Genomic DNA, 16,892 nt, shown 5'->3' with positions numbered 1-16,892 from the left:
GTTGCATCCCCAGTACTATTGATTAATTAATACAAACCAAAATGCAGTTATTTCCAAAAATCTACCATAAATCTTTTGAATATAGCAATTAAAAATTGTACCCTGAGCACATGTGTCTTCTTCCTTAAGCTACCAGCTGTTTTCCATTCTGCCACAGTTAGTTCATCATAACATATACATTTGTTTGCTTTCAACAGTATAAAAGCTTCAGACACTCTTGGTATTTTAACCCTAAATGCACATGGATCTCCTAGGAGGAAGAAATGTCTGTAGAATCACAAAAGTTTTGTTTTTTTTTTTTTTTTTTATCACATTTAAGCACAGTAACATCATAACTCATAAGCAAAAATCTTCCAAACATCCCAAGAATGCCATTTGTTACATCCCCCCCCCCAACTATGATCTAGGTAAGGTACATACATCATGTGAGGTTAATCTCCATTAATCCAGACACATTGATCTTTAAAAGCAGTCTTTGCTAGTATTTGGGTGCCAAGCCCATTTGCTAACTCCATAATCCTGAAATATACTAATAGGCTGAGTATAAATCCTTGGGACACTTTGTGGTGAGCTGTGATCCCTTGAATCAGACCATCAGGAAATATGGTTCACTTTCTGGCAAACAATCCGGAATGCACTCCCACACCTTAAAGTCCAAGGACTAAAACACAATGTCCTAATTCCATCTTCATAAGAAATCAGAGATTTCATCTTCAAGGGCCAATAAACTAGAGAAAAGTGAGAGACCCAGAAGAGAGTTCAGATGCTCACAGTCAGGGGGAACAGACAACCAGGGAATCAGGAGACACTAGTTCCCCTGCCTGTCAACACAGACCCCGGGAGGAGGGTCACTGTGCTGCCAAGGGCTGCACCACATCGCCCAGACCCTGAACGAGTAAAGCAAGCACAGGAAAGCAGCTTAGTCACTTCGGTGTTCTGACGTCTGACAAGTCACCATCAGTGAGTCCCCAAAACATGTCAAGAACCTGTACGAGCTATCTCTTCTGAAACTAGACAGGGCATGAGCCACAAACCAGTCAGTTAAAAACTCTATTTCTGCTGTTTTACATGGGTTTGGTTTTGTTAAAGACAGTCTCACTATGTAGGTATGGCTGGCCTATAACTTACTATGCAGACCAAGCTGGTCTTAAACGTAGAGATCCACCCTCCTCTGTCTCCCCAATGCTAGGATTAAAGGTGTATGCCACCATGCCAGTTTGGTTTAGTTTGAGTGAGGCATATTTTGTCACAATGATTATATAAAATTCAGTTCATTTAGCTGGGCAGTGGTGGCACACGCCTTTAATCCCAGCACTCAGGAGGCTGAGCCAGGTGGATCTCCGTGAGTGTGAGGCCAGCCTGGGCTACAGAGTGAGTTCCAGGTCAGGCTCCAAAGGTACACAGAGAAACCATGTCTCGAAAAACCATAAAAAAAAAAAAAAATCAGTTCATTTTAAAAAGTGTTTTATTTATTCTTTAAAAATTTCACACCAGAATACAATGTTCATTTATCAAATCTACTCCTCCCTTCCCTGCTCCAACTTACTCCAGGATCCCAACTTCATGTCCTCTTTTAAGTTTTTTATTATTTTTAAACATAGATCCAAGAGCTAATAATTATTTTCTCCCATCTATATAGTTTCAGTAATTGAGAAGAACATTGGATATTCTAAAAGTTACCATTTTTCTTTCATAAGTTGGTTCAAATAACATTCTGTGGTAACAAACGGAGGCTCAGATATCTGAGCCATATGTTTAAAAATGTTCAAAAAGTGTAGGTGGAGTGGGAGAGAAATTTTATTCAGCACATCTACTCCAGGCAATGTAGTATTCATTATTTAATTTATTCCTTGTAACATATTTAAGTTGGGAGAAAATATACCAGATGGTTTGATGTGAAATTACAGTGATGTTTTCTGAAAGTTACATGTTATTTTTTTTCTTGGTTTTGCAACTTAGAAAACCAAAGCTTAGTGACCTGAGAAACTTCAGCATGGAAGGGACAGGACTGGAACTCAGGGCCCGCTGATGTCAGTGTTAGTTATTATGGCGCTCTTACCCAAGAGGAACACGTCCCGAACACAAGTCCACAGAAGAGTTTTTATTAAAGAGGACAGAAATGTGACAGGCCTGTGTGAATCACACACGTGAGTGAGTGAGGAGAGGAGAGAAGAGGAGGAGAGAAGAGAGGAGAGAAGAGGAGAGGAGAGGAGAGGAGAGGAGAGGAGAGGAGAGGAGAGGAGAGGAGACCTGTGAAAACTGGTGCCGGCTTTTTAAAGAGTGAGCCATGCATGCGTACAGGACTGCATGTGGCTACTCCACGCATGCATGTAGATTACATGGCCGCGCACGCGCTTTATGTAAAGCCACGGAGTCCTAGTCACACAAGATGTTCTGACCTGGAAATGGCTATTTTGAACCGGAAATAACTAGGCAGTCCGCTGGGAAAGCCCAACCGTGTGGACATGTTGTGATTTCCTATCAGTCAGAGCCTGTACTCTCAGCCATGAAGCTGATTAATCAGAAGCACATCCAGAAAATTACCTTTGTATTCCATGCCCCTTCACATGTAAAACTCCTACAACCTGGACTGGAGTACTGCCTGCTTTCTTGTGGGCAGCGTGGGAATGTGGGCTTAGGGAGACCTAGTCCTCTCCCAATGGTGTTTGATGAAAGTCTCACACTTTTCTAAGAACAACAAACAGCAGCATGGAAGAGAACAAGCCCACTGACGGTGCCACGTGTACTGGCTCATTTTGTGTTTTGAGGAAGGAGCCTCAGTTGAAGAAATGTCTCCAGGAGATCCAGCTGTAAGGCATTTTCTCAATTAGTGATCAAGTGGCAGGCCCAGCCCACTGTGAATGATGCCATCTTTGAGCTGATGGTCTTGATTTCTACAAGAAAGCAGGCTGAGCAAGTCATGGGAAGCAAGCCAGTAAGCAGCTCCCTTCCATGGCCTCTGCATCAGCTCCTGCCTCCAGGTTCCAGAACTGCTAGAGTTCTGGTCCTGACTTCCTTCAGTGATGGACTACAATGTGGAAGTGTAAACCAAATAAAAATAAACCCTTTCCTCCCCAACTTCCTTTTGGTCATGTTGTTTCATCACAGCAATAGAAACCCTAACCAAGACGAATTAGTACCAGGAGTGGGGTATTGCTGTGACAGACCTGACCATGTTTGGGGTAAGACTGTGAAAGGACTTTGGAACTTTGGGCAAGAAGAGCCATTGAGTGTTAAGAGCTCTTTGTGTTCTCTGGAAACTTGGGAGATAAGAACGCTGAGAGCAGAGCAGGACATGGAGGCCTGGCTTGTGAAATTTCAGAGGGAAGCTTGAAGACTTTATCAGGGCCATTTGTTATTTTAAGATTCTGTGGTTCTGGTTAGCTGGGGCTGAAGAATCAGCTGTGCTTAACAAGATAACAGAACTACTAAAGTGAAACATTGCTGGGATACTTGATGCTGGTCAGCTGGAGCTAAATAATTAGCAGTGATCAAGAAGAGACCAGCATCATGAAGGTGAGGTCTTCTGGGAAATTCTCTGAGAGCACAGAGAAGCTATGTTCCAGAGACAGCCAAGGTTGTACCTCCTGCTGGCAGCCAGACTTGGTAATGTGTAAGAGTCACCCAGGTGGTACTGGTTTTGAAGGCATGAGGGGGTCATGGAGAGCAACTGAGGCTTGACACTCTGAGAGGCCAGGAGAGAACAGTGGTGAAGGTGCAGCCTCAGAGGCAGGTGAAAACCCAGGACTGAAGGGGTCATGGAAAGAAGTTGAGGCTTGGCACCAGAAGAGTCTATCAGAGGCTATTGGTGAAAGTGTAGCCCAGGTTCAGCAGAAAATTCCAGTACCATGGGAAGACCACCAAGAGCATCAGCAGCAATGGAGTGGAGCCAGCCCAGCCAGAGCCAAGAAGACAAGCTGTGTGCTGCAGAGGGTGGAGGCAGAGAAGTGATCCAAGCCCTTTGGGGGAGTCCAGGAGATCGTAGTAGATCCCAGACACTGGATGGCTGGAATTTGGTTTTTCTTTGATTTGACTGTGACTGTACCCTTATTTTTCCCTCTTGAAGTAAAGTATTTTACTGGAGGCCATGGTTGGGAGACTGAATTTTAAAAGACTAGATTTTAAGAAATTGGTTATTTTAAAGGGACTAGAGTTTTATTGTGTCTGAGTTTGTAAAGACTGTGGTACTTTCAAAGTTATTTATGTTTTTAATGTGATATCTTGGGGATGAATAAGAAAGGATGGGTTGTGACTGAATAATGTGTTTTGTGTGTCACCTTGACACAAGCTAGAGTCATTAGAGAGGAAGGAGCCTCAGTTGAGGAGATGCCCCCCCATGAGATCCAGCCATAAGGCATTTTCTCAATTAGTGATTGCTGGGGGAGGGCCCAGCTCACTGTGGGTGGTACTATCCTTGGGCTGGTGGTCCTGGGTTCTTTAAGAAAGCAGGCTGAGCAAACCATGGGAAGCAAGGTAGTAAGCAGCTCCCCTCCACAGCCTCTGCATCAGCTCCTGCCTCCAGAATCCTGCCCTGTTTGATTCCCTATCCTGACTTCCTGTGGTGACAAACAGTGATGTGTAAGTGTAAGCTAAATAAACCCTTCCCTTCTCAACTTGCTTATTAGTCATGGAGTTTCATCACAGAAATAGTGGCCTAAACTGAGACAGCAGCTGAGATGTAGAGCCAGCAGCCGGCTGCATGACAGACTCAACTGTGGCTCCTGAAAACAGCTTCAGGTAACAAGGCCAGGTGCCCATCTTCCAGCTGTGACACTGTGTCAAGACAGATATCCAGTAATCACAGAGAATGGAGCACCACCTGGCTGCCATTAGGAGCTTTAAGATATTAGTTGCTATGACTTTCTTAAGCCAAGTCTTGCACTTAAAATCTGAAGGTGTTAAGAGAGAAACTCAGAATATAATGCTTTAAATACTTTCAAATAAACTTTCAGCTTGCAGAATAATACAAGTATGGTGGAAGAAATGATGGAAACTAAAATGTATAATATTTGATCTGTAATCCAAATTGTATTCACCCTGGAGACACTTAAAAATATTATTTACTTCTAGACTTTGAGAAATGGTGTGTTTTAATAATTAAAGGCTGCAACTATATAGGTCCAAAACAGTTAAGTAGTTTCTTCCAGCTTTCTAGGCTGTGCATGGAGGTTCTGGCTGATCACAAATACACACATACACCAGCCTTGGGGTATTACATGATTGTTCTCTCTGTAGTTCTTGGTAGTCACAGAGTCAAACTCCTTGGAATATGAGGAAGAGAACAGTAAAAAATATGAAAGAGAATTATACACACCAACATTACAGATGAACTTTTCATGAACATGCCACATAGCTATTTTCCAATCCTACTGCTTCACAGGTATTAAAGTTAGTATCTGAAGCATGCTTCACCAGACTCCGCCTAAATCTGAGTGTGCAAGAACAGCATTCTCTCGACATTGTCTAAGATCAAAACCCATGGTAAGAGGCTAGTGATGTTATGAATGCAACACGGAGCCTTGGACGACATGGAGCCCAGCCACGCGGTCCACAGGCTGCACAATATGGCCGCCCTACAGTGGACAAATAGCAACACAAAGATCTCCACACTCAGAGGCTGGAGAGACGGCTCAGTTAGCAAAAGACAAGCAGTGTAAGGACCTGAGTTCAGATCCCCAGCACTCAAATAAAAAAAATTCCTATGATCTCAGCTCTGGGAAAGCAGACAGATGCACCCTTGGCTTGTCAGCCACCCAGTAGAGCCATATCAGTGAGCTCCAGATTCAGAGGTATACCTAGTCTCAAAAATAAATAAATAATAAGGTGAAGAAAAATTAAGGAAGCCAACAGCCATTGACCTCTAACCTCAGCACACATATGTGCGCGCACGTGTGTGTGTGTGTGTGTGTGTGTGTGTGTGTGTGTGTGTCTGTGTTCGAGAGCAGTGTGTACACACAAATACACAAAAAGATCTTCACATCTTAATGTGATTCTGAGGTGGGATCATCATGGTAGTTTTCCTGAAGTCAGATATGTATAAACCTGAGACACAGCTAAAGACAGTCAATTTTAGATATAAAATTAGACCAAACTGATAAGGATGAACTCAGATATGAGAAATACCTGCCAACAATTTGGTGGCTAGAAAACATGACCTACCTCCATTGGTCCTATTTGGTTGCTGATCTGGAGTTTGGGCTTGGGGTGAATAATACTGTGGTTGCTGGAAATTATTTGAAGGAAAATACTGGGAACTGGGGCTCCTCCTACAATCTCGAATGCTGGAGAAAGTCTGTGAGTGGGGAATTCCTCTTTGGAAAGGTGAACACCTCGGAAGACGAGGCTGAGGCGGTGGCAAATGATCGAATTCTTCCTCGTCCTCCAGGCTGTACCGGTCATATTCTTGGTCACTACATGTCCCTTTTTTTCCTGAACTCAACGACACACTGGAACTGTGTCTGGACACGGATGCCGAAGTGGAAGCATAGTCTTGCCTGAGACCTATTGAAGCAAACAGTACCATGAGAAAGTTCACGTAACTAATATTAAACTACAACTCACAGCTTTCCTTTAAAATGACAATGAATTACTCAAACGAGGACACACCACCTTGTTTCAGGTTATTAAATCCCCTTCCAACACAAACAAAAACATACATTTATTTCCCAAACACACACATAATGCTAGGTCAGTCAACACTGAAAAAAGTGTATCACCGCTCCAGTGAAGGTCAGACCCACCTGACATGACTCCAAACATCATTACTCACAAGATTCTCCAAATTATCCCTTGTCAAGTTTGGAGATAGTTAGAAAAACCCAGTTTAGGAAGAAATATTCATTATTATTATTATAGTTTCCTGTGAGCTAGTACAATTACAAAAAAACCAATCCCTGGTAGAGAAAGGAACCTGTTCCCTCTATCAATGTCCAGGCCAAGAAGAAAGATTAAAACCTGAGGTGCAAACACTTTCTAGCAAGGTCACTGCCCTCTATTCTTTTATGTTACTAGCTAGTATTTCCTTCAAGTATGGTGGTGTTTTAGTGCCTCAGTAGTCTTAGATTATCTTAAATAGCAACCACCCCAAAGACAGTCAAACTGCAACTTTATTTTCACTATTTAGCATTGTCTATCTCGTCAGGATTACTTAATATCTGAAACTGACATCCAGTCTTTTTCCAGACTAAAGCACTTAAATTGGCCATTAACGATACAAAACAATCACCTTGCTCTTCAACACGTATCTTCTTAAAGCCTCCATAGGTATCACCATGTTTATCATAGTACTCTTGACTAATTGTCAAAGCAAGAAACTGGTGTGTTTAACTATCTCCACTATACCGGCCTGAAAAGATAATTCAAACACAAGCTTTGCCCGGTTCTGTTTCGTATATCTTCTTGTGCCCTTCATAGACAGAACCGATGCCTCTGAAGCACGTCACACAGATGCTTGATAAAGTGTTCCATTTCCTGTAGTCCTCCACAGTTACTTATCCTGGAGCATTTTAATGGAATTTTTTAAGATGCCTATAGACTCCCACAAAGCCCTAGGAAATAATAGTAGCACTTCACCCAGCTTCCAACAGTTTTGCAAATTTGTGGACTAGAATAATAATTAAGGAATTGACAGTGATATAATCCACCCATTTTATTCAGATTTTTCATTTACTTATGCATGTATAGGTTAATATTAAGTTTCTTATAATTCTACTAGCTACATGCTTTTATGCCATTCAAAATACTGAACAATTCTATACCATGAAAATCCCTTGTGTTATGCTTTTAGAAGCATATCTACCACCCTCTCCTTTCCAAGACCTAACCCCATCCACCAATGTCCTACATTTCTAAAGCTCTACCATTTCAAAATGTTACACAAATGGAATAACACTGCATACAATCTCTTGTATCATCTTGTTTTCATTTTTATGATTCCCTGGAGCCCACCCAAGATGTCCTACCAACAGCTTGCTCATGTTTGTAGATGAGTAGTACTCCATGGTATGGACACACCACCCTTACTTAGCCATTCATTGCAGAAGGGCATCTCAACGCAGTCCAGTTAGAGACTGGTGGAATACATGAGAAATGTCCTCCATAGTCTCAGGCACAGTCTCAGTCCTCTGGGGCCATGTGGGAGCTGTGAGCCCTGCCGTGGAGGGAGTACCTCACTAGAGGCAGGCCTTGAGAGTTCATGGCCTTGCCTTACTTCCGCTGCCCTCTCTGCCTCCCGTTTGCTGTTACAGGTGTGATCTCCAGCTTCCTTCTCCTGCCGCTGTGCCTGCTGCTTGCTGCCATGCCTCCACATGCCATGACAGACGCTCACTCCTCTGGAACCGCAGGCAAAAATAAATCCTCTTTTCCTTAATTTGCCTGTGGCCATGGCGTTTTACCCCGAGAGAGAAGGCTATTGCAAATACAGATGCTGAGAATATGTGTGTTTCGATTTTTGTGTGAACACACATTCCTACTGCTGTGAGAGAAATGTCCAAGAATGCCTTCAACCTCCACAGATCAATGTGATGCTGAGAGCATGCCTAATACCCACAGTGCTCTTCAGCACGTGAAGGACATGTAACTCTTCTGACTACAAAGGAAGGCAACACAGAACAAGGAATCCACTCCCTGGGAAAAGTGCCTGGCTCCACCCATCACTCAGAGTCCAAGCAGACACCTCATGTCCCTCCATTAAAAGAACATACTCTCTTCTTGTAGACGAGCCATGATCTGAACGTCAGTGAGGTCCTGTAACTTATATCCCATGGATATAGAGTCATCTTCCAATTCTGAAGTGCTCAGCTCACTGTCAATAGACGACTGGGGGCTAAGAGGGGAGCCTCTGGAGGTGTAACCTAAAACACAGAGGAAATACATTATTAGAGAAATGGTAAGTATGCTTGTGCTACAAATTCATACGCAAGTGGCATTTTTCTTGTTTATATGATGTAACAAAAAAACTGACATGTTGTCATTTGCCAGGCAATAAATACATCTTTACATGTTCACAATAGCTAAGTGTGAAGTAATTTATTTACTGTTTTTTAAATCCAACTTGTAGAATGAAAACATAATCACCCAGTACTGTCTACTAAAAAGTTAACGCACAAATCTAAGGGTGTGGTGTTTGAAAATATATATGTATGTGTGTGTGCGTGTGTGTGTGTGTGTGTGTGTGTGTGTGTGTGTACACATGTACACTTTAAACTAATAATCAGATGAATACATATCTGGCAGTAACTGGTTACATATTTCACAATTAAGTTTAACCTAGTCCATTTTTAGTGGGCAGACACAGTAGTGCCATAAATGGAAAATGTCATGCATAAAAGACACATTAATGTAAAGACATATACACGTCATAATTTAGAGTAGTGAGCAATCATGGAAATCTGCTGAAACCCAGTGAAAACTCATCAGTAAGTTAAGATAAATGAACCAAGAAGAAAAGAGCCAGATGAAAGAGTGCTGTGGAACGGATTCGCACCAATGCCAAGACCAGAAAGGCAATGGAGAGACTAATCTTGTGAAAAGCCAATACAACCATTCCATCCCTGAAGCCCAGATTTTAAAAGCTAACAGAAAACACGAACTGTTTAGAACACGACGTAAAGTCATGTGACTTTGATATCAGTAGAGAGCTACTTAAACTGTGCTCATATCCCATCTAGGTCAGGCGTTTGCTAAAGAGGGCAGACGGTCTACCAAGCACAGCTGAGACCAAGCAGTAGACAAGCATCCAGCACAGGAACGCAGGTGCTTTCTACCCAGAGTAAGCGTGTGGCATGACCTCCATGATACTAGGTCACCCTCTGGGTCCCCATGGCAGATGGATGTGAGTCGTGTTTCGTGACTAAGTAGCAAAGCAAGCAGCTGGTCAGGAAGTTGAAAGATTACCTGTTCTCTCGGGTGTTAGTATTGCTTTGTTGGAGGTTTTAGAGGAGCTGGGAGTACTAATGCCATTGCTGTAAGGGCTGAGTCTCGCAACAGGACTATAGGGGAAAGCCAGGGAAGCAGGTGAGGAGAAGAGGCTCCGCCATCGGCTGGCTGTCACAGAAGCAAACACAGCAGCAGTTAGCTCTACAGAGGCACGGGCTGGTTCATCAGAGGGACAAACGGAAGGAAAACAAAGCAACTTTTCCCATGTTAACTGGCTTCCATTCATCTAAGGAAAAATGTGCAAAATCATGAGGCCTCGTCTGCGCAACCACTGGGAAATAGCCCATCTGCTTCACTCTGATTAAAGGAATATGCCTGTATGAAAGGGAAATTCCAATTTCTACATCAGAAATAGTTTCCATTTCTGAACAAAACTTAAGTGTTTTGTTGTCACATAAAACAATACCAAAAGATAAAAACAAAAATCAAAAACTTGAGGTTTCTAGAACCCATTCTTAATATTTAAAGCCCTAAAAAACTGTTTTATTTACTTTCAAGTGCAGTTAATTTAAGAACATATTAATCAAAATATTTTATATAGACATGTCTGGAGAGATGGCCCAGCAGTTAAGAGCACTTGTTGCTCTTGCAGAGACCCTGGGTTTCCAGCACCTCCACGGTGGCTAACAACCACCTAACTCCAGGTCTTAGGAAAGAGTTTCTGACCTCCATGAGCACACCAGGCATGCACGTGGAAGACATATACACATGCAGGAAAAGCACTCATACAAATTCCATCAACCAATTTTTTAAAATTTTATATAGAAATTTGGATCTGGATTGCAAGACAATCTCATAAGGACTATTATGTTTCCAAAGGCCTTGGGTTTTAGACAAGCTTTGGGTGAAGTGGTATACAAACCATAGGAAGCCAGCCCCATGGCAGCTAATTTAAATGCCAGTGGGAGAGACTACCAGTGATTGCATTTCTTTTATAAGAATCTGCAGATTTTTCTTAGGGAACAAATATCATGTGTGTAATTTTTAAAGGCAGACTATCAGGTTAATATTTTAATACTACTTTGATATGAAATTAAAAATCAAAGGAATTGTACCACAATCAACATATAATCTAATTCTTCAGTTATCTCCCATATTCTAATTGGTTTCTCTCCCTCAAAATTACCTCTTCCTTGTGTAGCATGAATCTTAAAAGGTCTTATTAATGAAAGCAAACCCAGAGCCAGGTACTGGGGTGAACACTGAAAGATCAGAGATACAGAACAAGCCACAGCTACCTCACCTTGCCAATTCCTCAGCCAATCTTGTTTCCTCAGATTGAAAGCCTCTGAGTCCTCATCTGAATGGATCTCAGCCGAACTGCTGCTAAAAGCTAAAAGCTTTAAAAGGCTTTATTTAGTTCCTGGTCCTCACGCCTTAGATACCTTTCTGCTTCCTGCCATCACTTCCTGGGATTAAAGGTGTGAGTCACCATGTCTGGCTATTTTCAGTGTGACTTTGAACTCACAGAGATCCGGACGGATCTCTGCCTCCAGAGTGCTAGGATTAAAGATGTGTGCTATCACTGCCTAAACCTATGTTTTATATAATGGCTGTTCTGTTCTCTGACCCCCATATAAGTTTATTGGGATGCACAATATATCAACCACATCCTTGTTAATCTTAAGTTCATGAAAAAGACCCCTCATGACAAAACATTTAGTGAATCACAAACATTTCCTGAGTCTTCAGAGCAGGAAAACCACTAAGGTTGTCAAAGTTTACTTTTCCCAAAGGCAAGCACTTAAGACATAGCAAGCAGAAGGGAGAAATAGAGTCAGTCTAAACATTTGACAAAAATGTAAAGAAACTTTGAAAGACATTCCCAGGGCCTTTCTAAGGTGAGCACTGATGAGTACCCACCCACCGGAGAAGTGCTCAAAATGGCCAGTGGCATGGGAAAAAATGGTGGATGTGGACAGTCAAGCAAACAGGGAGCTGAAACACTGGGATTCTGCAGGTCCTTGAAAATCCTATCAAGGTCGTTTAAAAGAGCAGACTGTTTCTTCCTTCAGTACAGAGTTTTTGATATGAGTATTACTTCAATTGTGTAAATATGGTTTTATTTCCTATATAGGTTTTAAAAAAGCCAGCAAAGCAACTATGTTCATGATAACATTCAGAATCCTCAGGTTGCCTGGGAGATGGTGCCATGAGATCTGGTTCCTAACTGACATGGGTCCTGCATGTCCCTTCTTCAACCTGCATGTCTGTGCATCAGCAGCTCTCGCTCTGAGCCAGAGCAGACACGGACCCTGAGTACCTTGGCTCTGACTTGACCCCTAATATATGCAAAACTGCAGTGACTATGCAGTACATACACTAGGTGGCTGTTCTTACATCTTCAGTCTCTACTACTGGGTGTCTGTTATTGCAAATTCTATATTGAACAAACAAAGTCATAGTTCTTTGTGACTGCTAACTTGCTTGACAGACAATGGTATTTTATATGAGTCTGATCGTTCGCCAGGCAAATTACAATAACTTTGTGTTCTCACCCACAGATGCAGGGGACAACAAATCCCAAGTAAACAGCCCTCGTTATTCTGCACAATGACTACAGTGACCCAGCCTCCCTGCACAATGGCACAGTTATTGTGGCTATGACAGCAAGGTCCCAGCTAAGAACACAAATAGCATCTATTGCAAGAAAGAACATTCTATATTGTTCTTCAGCAGGCGATTGGCGTTTAGGGAGAGGGAGTAGAATTACTGTAGAGGCAATCTCATGAAACAATGTTGCTCTATTGGTGCCCAGGCCTGTGATGGGGACGAGAGGGAAGGGGAGCGAGAGGCAGGCAGAAGGGATGCTTCCTCCTCATTCCTGTGGAGCTAAAGAACTGCAAAAGAAACAATTTTTATGAATAACAAAAAGGGGCAGTTTATGTCTTCATTCAATTATTTTTCTGATTTTGTTTATTTGGGGTGTGTTTTGTTTGTTCTTTGGAGACAAGTTCTTTCTCATATAGCACAGGCTGGCCTTGAACTCCTGTACTGCTTCTATGGCCAAAGTGCTGGGATTACAGATGTAAGCCACTACATGCAGCCAGCAGAGCTGACTGTCTTAATAGGAAGATGGTAACTTGTAGGATACTCAAAGATGCCCAAAATGACCCTAAGAGGAGGAAGACAATCTTACCAACGCAGAAAATGGGTGACAAACTCGTCTACAACAATTTTCCTTTACTCCTACTCTAAGAAAAGCCGGGCGGTGGTGGCACACACCTTTAATCCCAGCACTCGGGAGGCAGAGCCAGGCTGATCTTTGTGAGTTCAAGGCCAGCCTGGTCTACAGAGCGAGATACAGGAAAGGCGCAAAGCTACACAGAGAAACCCTGTCTCGAAAAACCAAAAGAAAAAAACCTTTGGGGGAAAGAAGGTCAAATGTGCTTAGTCATCTGCTCACTTATGTCCTGTGCATATTCAAACTTTCCAAACTTAAGTAAATGGATATTTATGAATTATTGTTTACCTTACTGTGCATAACTATGAGGGGAATCCCAGGTTAAGTCCTCCAGTGATGCCGTTAAAAGCCAGTCCCGGGAGGGCGGCAGATAGTTGTTGCTTTCAGAAAGAACTTACAGGTTTTGCATCCCAACCCCCAAAGAATAATTGTGTGGATGAGAGAAATTCCCAGGAACATTAACAGTCCCACCTTCCTTCAATCAGCTTTGCCTAAACACACACAAAAACACAGGGAATATTCAGATTTCATTGAATACATGTCTGTGCATATTACCAAAATCAAACTGAAGAATCAATATGACCTAATTCATGTGAAAGGAAAACCTGATCTAATTAAAATCTCAGTGATGGCCCTCAAGAGGTCAGTTCTACACTAAACTGAGAATTCAAAAACCAAGAAATAGGGGGCTAGAGAGAAAGCGCAGGGCTGCTCTTCCTGAGGACCTGGGCTTGACTGCCAGCACCCAGCCCGGTGGCTCACAGCCACCCCTAACTCCAGTTTTACAAATACACACACGGCGTATAACCACAGACCCCCACACATACACATAAATGACAAAGTAAAGAAAACAGCAAATGCTATCAAATGTTCTCTAGACAACTCTTTTTGTACTATCTTCTCTTGTGGAAATGAGCCTCTCTCTAGAAACTTCTAAGCCATTTGGGATTCATAAACACACGCTAATAATGTTAAACATGATAAAACTAACTAATATCTATTGACTTTAAAACTATCTTACCACTCCCTGTCTGACAGCTACACTATTTTATCCAATTCTTTAAACTGAACCCTGCCCAGCATGTCTTTGAATATAGACAGGTTTAACAAGGCATTTCAAGCCAGCTATGGGTTAAGTAGGAAAAAGGCACCCATAGAACACTCCCCCATACTCATAAGTAAATCTAAATCAGTGAACTTAATCGGGATTAATCTTGTGACTCGAAGCTAATGATTTTTATATTACTAATGGTGAGGGCCTGTGACTGAGGAAACCAACCTGTAAAAAGGAGCTAAATGGGAGTCACTGTCTACAGGAACTATGAACAAGTCTGGGTTGCACACTGAAAATGAAAACACAAGCCAGTCGGCAGTAAACCACACAAAAGGCCAAGAAGGCTTCTTCAATTCTGAAAAGTCAACATCCTCTAAAATCTCCAGCAAGTTCAGCGCTTCAGTCCTGTTGAAAGGGTTCACACACACACTGCTGTCGATTACAAAGCCTCTGTGCTGTTTAATCAGGTGAAGAAGCCCTGGAGGACGGAGCTTTGATCTCTCCATGGGCGTCTCACAGTACTTCACATTTCTACTGAGGTAGCCCTGGTCTCTATTCTTTCCGCTTCTTACTGCACTAACACGTACAGGCAAAGCTGGAACATGCAGACACTATGCCAACTCTTGATTCAGCAGTCTCCCGTGCACCCCTCAAGGAAAGCAGGTGTCCCGGAGTCAGTGTCACTCAGGATGGTTAGGGTGATGCTGCACTAACGAGGCAATTCCAGAGCAGCCCAGTGTCGGCTCCTCAGACTTTAAATTCTTACTAAAATCTCTTTAACAGCAAATCTGACTAAACTTCATACAGAATCTTTTTCTAAGGCATGATCTTCTATCTCTTTGCTCCTGGCCTCTCTTCTCAAACAGCTATATGTATAATCTCCGTCATTTCCTATGGTTTTGCCTTGTAGAGCTGGCCAACTGTCATGTCAACCTTTGTAAGCAAAGTCTTGAGCAACTCTGACAGGAAGGAAGGAAGGGAGGGAAGGAGGGAAGGAGGAAGGGAGGGAGGGAGGGAGGGAGGAAGCATGCCTATAAAATGATACAGACCATCAATATTTACAAAACACATTCAGTATTTGCCAAGAGATACAGAAACCAACAGAGGTCAGTTTCTAGTGGCTGCTGGCTCTTTCTCACAGAAACACACTGCAGACTCCCCTGCTCTGTACTCTCGCTGGGAAGCATGCCTGGCCCTACATTCCTACCTGCTTTTTAAAATTCATGTCTCCCTTCACTTGTGTAGGCACCACTATCACACTATAAAGTACCAGATGCCACACACACTGAAATGAATAAAATATGGGGGATGTTCACCCCTCCCTCCCACTCTGACTTCTAAATAGCAGCTATTACAGAAGAGAAGAGAGCAGCCAGGGAAATACAGCAAACCAGGAAACAAAATGAAGCACAATGAGTAGCACACTCAGAGCAAAGCTCGGACAGTGAAGAGATGTTCCAACAGAAGACATGAAATTTAAAGGAGTGTGGCAGGAGTAGAGCCTTTGTGTGTCAGAATGCTGTTCTAGAACGAGAAGACACCAGTGAATGGGCAGAGGCATGAAAGAGAAGTATCCAGCCTAGAGTGGCAAATGTTTAGGCCAAGGCCAAGGGCATACGTGAGAAGAGCTGGGCCTAAAGACACCGGTAGGATTGGGGATACCATCTCTTACACTCTGTATACCTTACAATTAGAATCGGACTTTGACAAGGAGCCAGCTCCGATTAGACATGTATCTCTTGATGACAGCCACGCAGATGGATGAAATGACACACAGACTGATGACTTTAAGAACAACTAAGGAGGCTTCTCCAGCAAATTCAGAGAGCCATGGTCCTCACTAACGCATGCTCAGAACACCTGGACAGAATGGGTACAGTAAGTGTGTCTGAGCTGGAGTGGAGACTCTGCTATCCAGTGACTATGGGAGTGGACAAAGGAAGAAAGCAGTCACACCATCCATGAAACAAAGAACATGAGAGACACATGCCGAAATCCAAGACAAAGCTGAGTTGAGGTGGTCACTGGACAGGCCCATGTGCTGGTGCCCAGTACAGAACTAGAATTCAGGCAAGGACAGCAAGACAGAAGCAGGAAAATCCAACAAGCAGGTGTGGGATAAAGGAAACACCATAGATAAGAAAGAACTCGCCAGAGAAGCTTGACGAGGGAAAGACAAGGGACTTAAGGGAAGAATGATTAAGAATGGATATATGAAGCCAAGATGGTGGCCTAGAATCCAAGAACTAGAAAGCTAAGGCAGAAGAATTACCCTGAGTCCCAGTTCGTCCTGGGCTACAGAGTGAAAAGGGGTCAAGGTAAAGAGTAGATATATGGAGAACCAGCCAAGAAACCCAAGAAATGTCACCTTTAAGGATGCAAGAGGCTCAAAGAAAAGATTGGTGTAAGGCAAAAAGACACAAAACAAAACAAAAGACTAGTAGAGGAGGATTGAGGGGTAGCTATTGCCCTTTTTAAAGGAAAAGCTGTCACAGAGGAATTCTGTAGAACAGGGCTAAGAAAAGGCTACTAGCCTGGACAACTCAGACCCTATGAACAAATTACAGAGGAAGATGGAGAAACGAGTGCTAACAGATCAAACAGACAGGAGGCGAATCTTTCAAGAAAGCTTGACTACAAGAGGAGAATTGTGGTTTGAGCTATGAGGGGTTGGGGATAAAGGGAAAGGGAGGTGGGTTCTGGAGTAAAAACATCTGT

General features: G+C 42.8%; 1 protein-coding gene across 2 annotated transcripts in view; it reads right to left on the bottom strand.

The window, feature by feature from the left end:
• Slain1 (SLAIN motif family member 1) overlaps window positions 1-16,892 on the bottom strand; it is a 55,128-nt gene that overhangs the window by 12,460 nt on the left and 25,776 nt on the right. The window contains exons 3-5 of one of the 2 annotated variants that reach the window (XM_036199210.1): window positions 9,895-10,044; window positions 8,703-8,852; window positions 6,160-6,501 (exon numbers count right to left, since the gene is read on the bottom strand). In XM_036199210.1, coding sequence (XP_036055103.1) covers window positions 6,160-6,501; window positions 8,703-8,852; window positions 9,895-10,044 — 642 coding nt within the window. The remainder of the gene's footprint in view (window positions 1-6,159; window positions 6,502-8,702; window positions 8,853-9,894; window positions 10,045-16,892) is intronic. The other variant, XM_036199211.1, reaches the window with a different exon arrangement.

The sequence above is a fragment of the Onychomys torridus genome, chromosome 9, assembly GCF_903995425.1.
Source record: "Onychomys torridus chromosome 9, mOncTor1.1, whole genome shotgun sequence".
Taxonomy (NCBI): Eukaryota; Metazoa; Chordata; class Mammalia; order Rodentia; family Cricetidae; genus Onychomys; species Onychomys torridus.
This window is presented reverse-complemented; position numbering and strand designations above follow the sequence as displayed.